General features: G+C 44.3%; 1 protein-coding gene across 1 annotated transcript in view; it reads right to left on the bottom strand.

Moving 5' to 3' along the window:
* LOC126212758 (serine/arginine repetitive matrix protein 2-like) overlaps positions 1–12640 on the bottom strand; it is a 629880-nt gene that overhangs the window by 113718 nt on the left and 503522 nt on the right. Inside the window, exons 18-19 of the mRNA XM_049940165.1 lie at positions 11522–11788; positions 4375–4539 (exon numbers count right to left, since the gene is read on the bottom strand). Coding sequence (XP_049796122.1) covers positions 4375–4539; positions 11522–11788 — 432 coding nt within the window. The remainder of the gene's footprint in view (positions 1–4374; positions 4540–11521; positions 11789–12640) is intronic.

The following is a 12640-nucleotide window of genomic DNA, read 5'->3' as shown; positions in this document are numbered from 1 at the left end:
GACCTCGAGGAAGATCAGTTTGGATTCCGTAGAAATGTTGGAACACATAAGGCAATACTGGCCCTACAATTTATCTTAGAACATAGATTAAGGAAAGGCAAACCTACGTTTCTAGCATTTGTAGACTTAGATAAAGCTTTTGACAATGTTGACTGGAACACTATCTTTCAAATTCTGAAGGCGCAGGGGTAAAATACAGGGAGCAAAAGGCTATTTACAATTTGTACAGAAAGCAGATGGCACTTATAAAGAGTCGAAGGGCATGAAAGGGAAGCAGTGGTTGGGAAGGGAGTAGACAGGGTTGTAGCCTCTCCCCGATGTTATTCAATCTGTATATTGAGCAAGCAGTAAAGGAAACAAACGAAAAATTTGGAGTAGGTATTAAAATCCATGGAGAAGAAATAAAAACTTTGAGGTTCGCCGATGACATTGTAATTCTGTCAGAGACAGCAAAGGACTTGGAAGAGCAGTTGAACGGAATGGACAGTGTCTTGAAAGGAGGATATAAGATGAACATCAACAAAAGCAAAACGAGGATAATGGAATGTAGTCGAATTAAGTCGGGTGATGCTGAGGGAATTAGATTAGGAAATGAGACACTTAAAGTAGTAAAGGAGTTTTGCTGTTTGGGGAGCAAAATAACTGATGATGGTCGAAGTAGAGAGGATATAAAATGTAGACTGGCAATGGCAAGGAAAGCGTTTCTGAACAAGAGAAATTTGTTAACATCGAGTATATATTTAAGTGTCAGGAAGTCATTTCTGAAAGTATTTGTATGGAGTGTAGCCATGTATGGAAGTGAAACATGGACAATAAATAGTTTGGACAAGAAGAGAATAGAAGCTTTTGAAATGTGGTGCTACAGAAGAATGCTGAAAATTAGATGGGTAGATCACATAACTAATGAGGAAGTATTGAATAGAATTGGGGAGAAGAGAAGTTTGTGGCACAACTTGACTAGAAGAAGGGATCGGTTGGTAGGACATGTTCTGAGGCAACAAGGGATCACAAATGTAGCATTGGAGGGCAGCGTGGAGGGTAAAAATCGTAGAAGGAGACCAAGAGATGAATACACTAAGCAGATTCAGAAGGATGTAGGCTGCAGTAGGTACTGGGAGATGAAGAAGCTCGCACAGGATAGAGTAGCATGGAGAGCTGCATCAAACCAGTCTCAGGACTGAAGACCACAACAACAACAACAACAACAACAACAACATCTTAAAGTGTAACAAACACTAAAAAGACCAATATTATATGTGAAAGCCTAGCTTTTCTTGGAGTTTATTAATCTTCAATCAACTTTTCCCATTTGTGTGTTCACACTACTTAATAGTGACGCTACTGGCTCACCACGTCACATGTCCTGTGCTCTGAATGTCTGCTGTCATTGGCTTGTGAGATTGCATGACATGAACTATGATTAGCTTGGAAAAGCACACTGCAATCTCTATTTCATGCTTCGAAATTGACATGCTATGTTTGTTGGAATTTGAATTTATACTTTTGTAAGATGAAAATATGCAGTGTATTGTAACATGGAAATATACAGCACACATGTTGCTGCATCTCAAAGATCTTTCCAAAACACATTTCCCCCCCATGCAAAGTTTCTTTTCTAAAGTTCTGGGGATTTCTATGTTGGTGTATAAAAACTTTCAAAGGAATTATATTTTTACAGCTCCAAGGGAAAGTACGCTGTCACTTATCAAGGAAAAAATGTATTTTCACCTTGGAAGAAGTGTATTTTCACGTGGAGAAGAAGTGCATTCTTAACCAGGAGATACGGATTCCCCCCCCTCTGGTCCACATATACACCCCGATGTAGATGTAGATCCATGCCACAAGGGTCTGTAAATTAGTTAAATGAGCAACCAGAAAATTGTCCTAAGTGTGTTACTTTACTAATTTGCAGACTGCTTATCCACATTTCAGCTCACCAAGGCTGAAAAATAAATTCCTACGCACTACTTTGAGGAAGTAACGAGGAGAAAATTAAAGTTCATTGTCTATGACAATTGTATATACATTCAAAACTCTATAATGTCAGACACAGAACTAGATCATAGAGCAGATATATATTAGTAACCTCCTCAGCAGTAGGTACAGTTCACAAGCTAAAACTCCTCAAGCTCACTATCTATAAATTCTTTTTCTGCAACAAATTTTTCACGTAATTCTAAAGACAGTTAGCTTGCCTAAATGTAGTAGATTTTAAAACTGCACTTTATACATGATTTTAAAATATGGTGTTGGGCATGGTAGATTGAAATGAATGAAGAATTTAGCAACTTGCATTTCTCACATTTCTATTAAAGTGTGATCTTAAAAGTTTTTCACAATTCCTCAAAGGTATACAGTGCAAAATTCTTTTAATTTATTGTTTTAACGGAGAAACAGTTATTGTTTTATTGTGGGCATTGCTCCTGTCAACTGTTATTTGCCTGTAATTGTGGAATTTTTGTTGCTGTAGGAAGCATGTGTGCTTAGGCAGTCAGGTGCGGATTTATGGCCCCAGTAACACTTTAGTACTTATCCACACATAATCAAGTACACTACTGGCCATTAAAATTGCTGCACCACAAAGATGACGTGCTACAGACGTGAAATTTAATCAACAGGAAGAAGATGCTGTGATATGCAAACGATTAGCTTTTCAGAGCATTCACACAAGGTTGGCGCCGGTGGCGACACCTACAACGCGCTGACATGAGGAAAGTTTCCAATCGATTTCTCATACACAAACAGCAGTTGACCGGCGTTGCCTGGTGAAATGTTGTTGTGATGCCTCGTGTAAGGAGGAAAAAAGCGTACCATCATGCTTCTGACTTTGATAAAGGACAGATTGTAGCCTATCACGGTTGCGGTTTATTGTATCGCGACATTGCTGCTCGCATTGGTCGAGATCCAATGACTGTTAGCAGAATATGGAATCGGTGGGTTCAGGAGGGTAATACGGAACGCCGTGATGGATCCCAATGGCCTCGTGTCACTAGCAGTCGAGATGACAGGAATCTTATCTGCATGGCTGTAACGGATCGTGCAGCCACGTCTCGATCCCCCAGTCAACAGATGGGGACATTTGCAAGACAACAACCATCTGCACAAACAGTTCAACGACGTTTGCAGCAGCACGGACTATCAGCTCGGAGACCGTGGCTGCGGTTACCCTTGACGCTGCATCACAGACAGGAGCACCTGCGATGGTGTCCTCAACGGCGAACCTTGGTGCACGAATGGCAAACCATCATTTTTTCGGATGAATCCAGGTTCTGTTTACAGTATCACGATGGTCACATCCGCGTTTGGCGTCAGGTGGTGAACGCACATTGGAAGCGTGTATTCGTCGTCACCATACTGGCGTATCACCCAGCGTGATGGTATGGGGTGCCATTGGTTACACGTCTCGGTCACCTCTTGTTCGCATTGACAGCACTTTGAACAGTGGACATTACATTTCAGATGTGTTACGACCGATGGCTCTATCCCTCATTCGATCCCTGTGAAACCCTACATTTCAGCAGGATAATGCACGTCTGCATGTTGCAGGTTCTGTACGGGCCTTTCTGGATACAGAAAATGTTTGACTGCTGCCCTGGCCAGCACATTCTCCAGATATCTCACCAACTGAAAATGTCTGGTCAATGGCCAAGCAACTGGCTCGTCACAATACACCATTCACTACTCATGATGAACTGTGGTATCGTGTTGAAGCTGCATGGGCAGCTGTACCTGTACACGCCATCCAAGCTCTGTTTGACTCAATGCCCAGGCGTATCGAGGCCGCTATTACGGCCAGAGGGGGTTGTTCTGGGTACTGATTTCTCAGGATCTGTGCACCCAAATTGCGTGAAAATGTAATCACACGTCAGTTCTAATATAATATATTTGTCCAATGAATACCCGTTTATCATCTACATTTCTTCTTGGTGTAGCAATTTTATTGGCCAGGAATATATTTTTGTGTTAAACATCTTTTTACAGTCAGTTCACCTGAGCCAGATTAGTAGAACTGATTTAGTTCAAGCATTCGATTAGTGGAGCTTGGGCATATGTGACTGAAACCCAATGATTCACGCCATTAGATATGAGAACTGCTACTAAGTGTTTCTCAGAAGAGTAAGTTCAAATGGTTCAAATGGCTCTGAGCACTATGGGACTTAACATCTATGGTCATCAGTCCCCTAGAACTTAGAACTACTTAAACCTAACTAACCTAAGGACATCACACACAGCCATGGCCGAGGCAGGATTCGAACCTGTGACCGTAGCGGTCACGCAGTTCCAGACTGAAGCACCTAGAACCGCACAGCCACACCAGCCAGCGAAGAGTAAGTACTAGGTTTATGGGAACCACCCTTTAAAGGAGAGACTCACCGAGAGGTTGCTGTAGACGGGCTCCCTGGTGACCTTGATGGCTGCCGACACGGGCACGAGGGCGGGCGGCGACTGCAGCAGCGGCTGCCGGATGCGGCCGTAGCGGCGCTGCCAGTCGGCAGTGCTCGGAGGGGCCGACATGCGGCCGGACGGGGGCGGCAGCGCCTGCGGAGGCAGTGAGAGGTCAGGCGGCTGCCGGGTACTGCTGTGGCTTCCGCTAGGGGCTCACGAGAGAGGGCCAGTCTCAGCTAGAGCTGGTCTCCGTTAAACAGCAGTTTTCCACAATCTCTTACATTCTTTTACGTGGAGAAATTTTACATGTCGGCCCATACTCATAAAAGTACTTTCTCTGGAAGCTACTGTTCCACAACTTCATGTGTATGTGTCTCAGATGGAGCAAATAAAATACACTCCTGGAAATGGAAAAAAGAACACATTGACACCGGTGTGTCAGACCCACCATACTTGCTCCGGACACTGCGAGAGGGCTGTACAAGCAATGATCACACGCACGGCACAGCGGACACACCAGGAACCGCGGTGTTGGCCGTCGAATGGCGCTAGCTGCGCAGCATTTGTGCACCGCCGCCGTCAGTGTCAGCCAGTTTGCCGTGGCATACGGAGCTCCATCGCAGTCTTTAACACTGGTAGCATGCCGCGACAGCGTGGACGTGAACCGTATGTGCAGTTGACGGACTTTGAGCGAGGGCGTATAGTGGGCATGCGGGAGGCCGGGTGGACGTACCGCCGAATTGCTCAACACGTGGGGCGTGAGGTCTCCACAGTACATCGATGTTGTCGCCAGTGGTCGGCGGAAGGTGCACGTGCCCGTCGACCTGGGACCGGACCGCAGCGACGCACGGATGCACGCCAAGACCGTAGGATCCTACGCAGTGCCGTAGGGGACCGCACCGCCACTTCCCAGCAAATTAGGGACACTGTTGCTCCTGGGGTATCGGCGAGGACCATTCGCAACCGTCTCCATGAAGCTGGGCTACGGTCCCGCACACCGTTAGGCCGTCTTCCGCTCACGCCCCAACATCGTGCAGCCCGCCTCCAGTGGTGTCGCGACAGGCGTGAATGGAGGGACGAATGGAGACGTGTCGTCTTCAGCGATGAGAGTCGCTTCTGCCTCGGTGCCAATGATGGTCGTTTGCGTGTTTGGCGCCGTGCAGGTGAGCGCCACAATCAGGACTGCATACGACCGAGGCACACAGGGCCAACACCCGGCATCATGGTGTGGGGAGCGATCTCCTACACTGGCCGTACACCACTGGTGATCGTCGAGGGGACACTGAATAGTGCACGGTACATCCAAACCGTCATCGAACCCATCGTTCTACCATTCCTAGACCGGCAAGGGAACTTGCTGTTCCAACAGGACAATGCACGTCCGCATGTATCCTGTGCCACCCAACGTGCTCTAGAAGGTGTAAGTCAACTACCCTGGCCAGCAAGATCTCCGGATCTGTCCCCCATTGAGCATGTTTGGGACTGGATGAAGCGTCGTCTCACGCGGTCTGCACGTCCAGCACGAACGCTGGTCCAACTGAGGCGCCAGGTGGAAATGGCATGGCAAGCCGTTCCACAGGACTACATCCAGCATCTCTACGATCGTCTCCATGGGAGAATAGCAGCCTGCATTGCTGCGAAAGGTGGATATACACTGTACTAGTGCCGACATTGTGCATGCTCTGTTGCCTGTGTCTATGTGCCTGTGGTTCTGTCAGTGTGATCATGTGATGTATCTGACCCCAGGAATGTGTCAATAAAGTTTCCCCTTCCTGGGACAATGAATTCACGGTGTTCTTATTTCAATTTCCAGGAGTGTATATGATACCCTAAGTCACAGTTGAAAAATACTAACGCGGATTCTTTACAGACGAATGGAAAAATTAGAAGAAAGATTAAGGAAAGGCAAACCTACATTTGTGTGTGTAGTGCTGGAATGGGAACAGGGAGGGGGCTGGATGGGTGAGAACAGTGACTAACGTAGGTCGAGGCCAGGAGGGTTACGGGAATGTAGGATGTATGGCAGGGAAAGTTCCCACCTGCGCAATTCAGAAAAGCTGGTGTCGGTGGGAAGGATCTGTATGGCACAGGCTGTGAATCAGTCCTCGAGATGAGGGGTATCACGTTCGGCAGCGTGTTCAGCTACAGGATGGTCCACTCGTTTTTCGGCCACAGTTTGTCGGTGGCCGTTCGTGCGGACAGACAGCTTGTCGGTTGTCGTGCCTACATAGAATGCAGCACAGAGGTTGCAGCTTAGCTTGTAAATCACAGGACTGGTTTCACAGGTAGCCCTTCCTTTGATGGGATAGGTGATGACAGTGACTGGACTGGAGTAGGTGGTGGGAAGGGGATGTATGGGAGAGGTTTTGCATCTAGGTCTATTACAGGGGTAATGAGGTAAGGGATCGGGAGCAGGGGTCGCGTAAGGATGGACGAGTATATTGTGTAGGTTCGGTGGATGGCGGACTACCACGGAAGGAGGGGTGAGAAGGATAGTGGGTAGGACTTTCTCATTTCAGGGCACGACGATAGGTAATCGAAACCCTGGCGGAGAATGTAATTCAGTTGCTCCAGTGCCGGACGGTACCGAGTTACGAGGGGAACGCTCCTCTGTGGCCGGACTGTGGGAGTTTGGGAGGTGGTGGGAGACCGGAAAGATAAGGCACGGGAGATTTGATTTTGTACAACGATGGAAAGATAATTACGGTCAGTGAAGGCTTCAGTGAGACCCTCAGTATATTTCGAGAGGGACTGCTCGTCACTGCAGATGCGACAACCACGGGTGGATAGGCTGTACGGAAGGGACTTCTCGGTACGGAATGGGTGGCAGCTGTCGAAGTGGAGGTATTGCTGGTGGTCAGTAGGTTTGATATGGACGGAGGTACCGATGTAGCCACGTCTGAGGCGGAGGTCAACATCGAGGAAGCTGGCCTCCGTCTAAACTGCAACACTTCACTGTGCGCGACTCCCACCGTACCATCCCTCCCCCTCTAGGCCCCAGCTTCTTCCTTACCTCCACTCAGTCGCCACTCCCATCGTGCACTGGTGCTGCTGTTCACAATGTGGTTTCAGCTCTCTGAGACTGCTGACGTATGTGGAAGTTGCGCTGCGTGAGTGTGTATGTGTGTCTGCTGCTGACAAAGGCCTTAATGGCCAAAAGCTATAATTGTGTGAATCTTTTTGTTGTGCCTATAGCGACTCAGCATCTCCACTATATGGCGAGTAGCAACTTTCCTTCTCTCGTATTATTACATTCCGTCCTGGATTTTCCATTGTTTGATTTTTGCAAAATGAACATTTTCATGTACAGTAATTATGAGAGTGAGTAATTTCTTACTCGAGCATGAATTCACACATCTTTTATCATTCACTCTGTCATTTCTCAATAACTAATGATAATGTTATAGCTAGTTAATCTGGAAATAATTTAGTTAATATATATTAATGAGTTCTGATCGCTAGAGACCATTTGGATCTGGAATTTTTAGTGAGCAAATAGTTATTTATAACTTTCATCAATACACACAGTTATGATCGCATTTAAGTTGTTTAATATAAATAATTATTTAAAAATATTTAAGACGACCAGTTTTGATCTTCAACAAGATCATCTTCTGATCTTACATTGCTTGAACACTTGCCGTGAAGCAGGTCCATCTCTGCTATATGCCAGTGGCTCCTACGGGCATCAAGAAATGTACGATATGAAGATGATCTCTAAAAAGACAAACAGCTTATCTAAAAATAAAAATAAACATCTTAAATGCAATCATGACTGTCTGTAGTGAAGTAAGTTGTAACAATATAAAGATCACTGTTTTTCCTATAACAGTGGTCCAAAAATTTTTAAATAGCTGTTTGTTCCTAAGCTGATATAGTTGATTTTTAAACATTCATTCTCCTCTTTTTCCAAAAATTTCCTGTTTCAAAAGTTAGTAGTCAAAGTTCTCTGTCCCAGAATGACTAAATGTTAGATAGTGTTTATTTGCTAAATTCACTTTCATATTTTTGTAGCCTACATTTTTCTTATTCCAAAAATGCTTACTAACACTACACTAACTTATTAGTTTGTTAATTATTGTATTTGGAAAATATCACTTTCTAGAAGATTTTGGTAGGCTCTCGGAATGCTTGTGAAAGTATAAGTAATTTTCATAAAATAGTACCTATAATTTTGCCCTTTTCTGATAATACAGTTCATAGTTAAATAAATTCTCTCTTTTGCTTATTACAATTTTCATGTCCCTTAATTTTACTATCTTCTATGACACTAATGAAAATGCAGTAACCAATATTGATTTCTATCTTGTATGTCTATAAGTAGACGTACGACACAGAGACGCAACGAGTCTGCCATTAGCTGCCAGAACGTAAACATCTTGGTGTCTCTGTCAAGCACCTTTAAGTTGCTTCCATAGTTCTTGGGTGTACTGCCAGATCTGATCGTGTAACAGGGTGTATACGACCCGGGACAACCGGGAGATCTGGGAAAAATCTGGTTTTTTTTTTTAATTCCGGGAATTTTTCACTGTTTCAGTTTTCAGTTAAATTTTGGTGATTTTGACTGGTAAGAACCAATACTCTAACAAAAAATATTACTGATCCCGCTTCTGCAGAATAATACTGCAGCAACGAAACATGAACGAGAGAAAAATAAAACTTAAGTTGCAAAGGAAATGTGCCATATACAACAAAACACAGTGCTCACACAAGCGTCTGCTGACAGCAAAGTGTGTCAAAGGCTTTAGGAAGACTGTGCAGTGCTTCTTAACAACAAATTACCTCCAATGAGCGTGACGTGACAGCTGTTTACATTAGATTCGTTTTAATGCTAGATCTTTTAATGTTTCACACGTACGAACATGCGGGCTTCCTGCGTCACTGTAGCTGCCCGAGTGCAGTGACGCCTATTATCTGGCGCTCTCTGGCAACTGCTGGAATGAACATATTTCTAAGAGATCGCAGGAAAATATTGCGAATATTGCTTTGAAAAGCATTCCTTTCAAAGTAAACTATGTGAGAGAATGTACGACGAATTTCTTAAATCACAGAGCATTTGGATCTCATTTAAAAATCAACTCTTTGGGGATGACCACCTGAAGAATTTCGAGCCCAGAAGATGAGACATTTATGTCGTTATTAAAAATTTTACTGGCACATTTATGTGATATATGACACGCAAAAAAATCAACATTATATGTGGAAGCTTATCTTCTCTTGCAGCTTATTAATCTTCGAGACCAGCATTATATGTGTAAGCTTTGCTTTTCTTGTAGCAACAATGTGTATTTTAATTTAAGCCATTAACTTTTCTTATTTGTGTTTCGCGCTACTTAAGAGTGATCTTGCTATGGGCGGACTACATCACGTGTCAAATACTGTTATCAGCTCTGGCGAGATCACGTGACATGAGCTGTGACTGGCGTTGCAATCTCGATTTTAATGCTTCAAAAAAGTAACATGCGGTGATTGGTGGAATTCGAATTTATACCTTCGTAACAGGAAAATATGCAGCGTACATGTTGCTGCACATCAAAGATCTTTCCAAAACGTGTTTTTTCCCCCTGAGTTTGTAGTGGTTGCATTTCTTTCTTTCCCTTTTTTCATGGTCATTAACGATTTTAAAAAGGGGCTTTTTTAAAATTGTTAATGACCGTGAAAAAAGGGAATGAGAGAAATGCAAATCGGACTTCGTAATACAGAAAAGTTATCGGACTTTGTGATGCGGAAAAGCTATTGTTGGGGTGGTCCTTGTGGCGTTTCTGAGCAAAAGTCAAACCAATTTCCACTACAAAAATTATTTGAAAAAAGACAGAGAATAACAAATGTGACTAACAGGGGGAAATGGCGTAGATAAGAGTTCATTCTTTACCATGTTAACATGTCTTCTTTCGTGCGGCGTCCAGGTCTTCAAAAATCTCCTACTTCATTTCTGCGTGAAAAGTCTGCTCCGAAATCTTGCAATAAGTTTCACTGTCCAGGAATTTCTAATGTATACAAAACCGTCTTGATATTAAATACAATTTATTTTACGTTGCTTCCCTCCTCCAAATGTCATAACAACTTCCACAATATGTCTACACATTAATAAGTTTTTTTCGTCTTCATCAGATCACGTCTGCATTAAGCTTCCGCTCCCAAGAGACAATAGACGGATAGAAGAAAAAAAAAAAGAGACAATTTTAGTATTTTCTCTGCCGTCGAGTGCTCATACCGCTGCGACAGTATAATTTATATCTGAGGGAACGAGTGTAGCGTGCGGCGAAATTCAAAGTCCCGCTACAAGTTTCATTTTCTAAAGTGCCGGGAAATTCTATGTCGTCGTATAAAACCATAAACCATCAAAGGATTGATAAGTTTTACAGTGCCGAGGAGAAGTATACTGTCACTTAACACGGAAAAGTGTATTTTCACCCGGAAGAAAGTGTATTTCCAACCGGGAAAAATCCGGGAATTTTTTTTTTCCTTGTCCGTGTATACACCCTGCGTAAGGTCCACAGTATTTGATGGATGGCCCTTCTGCCACAATCAGGTGGTGGGGGTGGAATGTAGTGTCTGCTGCAGCATACGGGTGTTCATACCTCAGAATTCAGACCTGGCTGGCCCTGTGTTGTGCTCAGTGGTGGGGCTGCACGAGGCTGCGATGGTGGAGAGGAATATCGACAGCCACCCACTTACCGTCCCTGCCACATCTCGCATCCACGAGAATGGATACGACAACTGACAGATCTCCGACATGAGAGCCCCAAGACCACAGAAGATGAAAACACAGAAGAAGAAGAAGAAGAAGAAGAAGAAGAAGAAAAAGAACTAGATCAATATAAGACGCTGCTTTCTTTCCATTTGGAGGCTTTCTTTCTATTTTCAGTAATCTGCCAGTCTTTGATGAAACTTTCTCTTCCGAATGTGAAAATATTTTGTCGAGCCCAACCTACATAGGTAGGAATGATCATCAAAATAAAATAAGAGAAATCAGAGCTCGAACGGAAAGGTTTAGGTGTTAGTTTTTCCCGCGCGCTGTTCGGGAGTGGAATGGTAGAGAGATAGTACGATTGTGGTTCGATGAACCCGCTGCCAAGCACTTAAACGTGAATTGCAGAGTAACCGTGTAGATGTAGACAGAGAGAGAACTCACCATAGGTGGCCTGGCTTGCATCACCCTCTGTACCTCAGCCGCCCCAGGCGACACGTCCGCTGCGTCCACCGCGTCCCCGGGCCTCTGCCGCTGCTGCTGTGCCGAGGAGACCACCGTCGCCGTCGACGACGATGACGGCGAGCTGGCGTCCACGCTGCGCGAAGACTGCACAGTGTCGGCACCGTCCGACGCGACGCTCCCGCCGCGGCCGCGCTGCGTGGGTGGCCGGTTCTGCCGGAGGGCCTCCGTGTCCGACTGGGTGTCGTGCTTGTGGGACACGCCGAAATTTTATTTTCATTTATTTATTTATTCTATGTGATCTGATGGTACACAGTGTGTTGCAGATGTCGGAAAATATCATTTAACATTGTTAACATATATTAACATAGGCCTATAGTATCCTAATGTATTATATTGCTCAATGTTTTCAGTTTAACACAAACAGCAAGATTATTGTTCTAAGTATTCATTTACAGAGTAAAAACGAGTGACACAACAAATACGACTTCACGGCTTTGCTAAATTTTATGCTGTCTTCGATGGACTTAATACGAGTGGGAAGGTTGTTGAACAGTTGGAGGCCCGTGTGGAAAGCTCCCTTTCTACACAGTTGAGTGTTTGTACGTATAACATGCAGGTTTGTGTTTTTCCTGGTGTTGTGTTAATGTATTTCACTATTTTTTACGACTCTGGGGTCAGTTGGCACTACGTGGTTTCTGAAAAATTTTAGAGTCTCAAGAATGTAGAGGCAAGGCAGTGTAAGGATTTCCAACTTTCTGAAGATCGGTTTGCAGGAGTCTCTGGGTTTGCTCCCAGTAATAATCCTCATTGCTCTCTTCTGGATTCTTAAACAATCACAATAAATTGTAAGAGTGAGAACTGCTGATGACCGAGGATGGAGTACAACACAAAACATAAACCGGTACGAGATGAGATGGGCTGGTAAGAGGATAAACACCTGCTAAAGTCAGAAAGACCACTATGTGTAATGAATAGCGCCTCACATGAAATGTGGATATGTGCAACAGAACGGCAACAGCAAAAGGAAAGACACTAACAGTATTCAATTACAAGATTAGTGGTGAATGTCTGGAAAGCATCACATTCCGTACATATCCG

The sequence above is a fragment of the Schistocerca nitens genome, chromosome 11 (assembly GCF_023898315.1).
Source record: "Schistocerca nitens isolate TAMUIC-IGC-003100 chromosome 11, iqSchNite1.1, whole genome shotgun sequence".
NCBI lineage: Eukaryota > Metazoa > Arthropoda > Insecta > Orthoptera > Acrididae > Schistocerca > Schistocerca nitens.
This window is presented reverse-complemented; position numbering and strand designations above follow the sequence as displayed.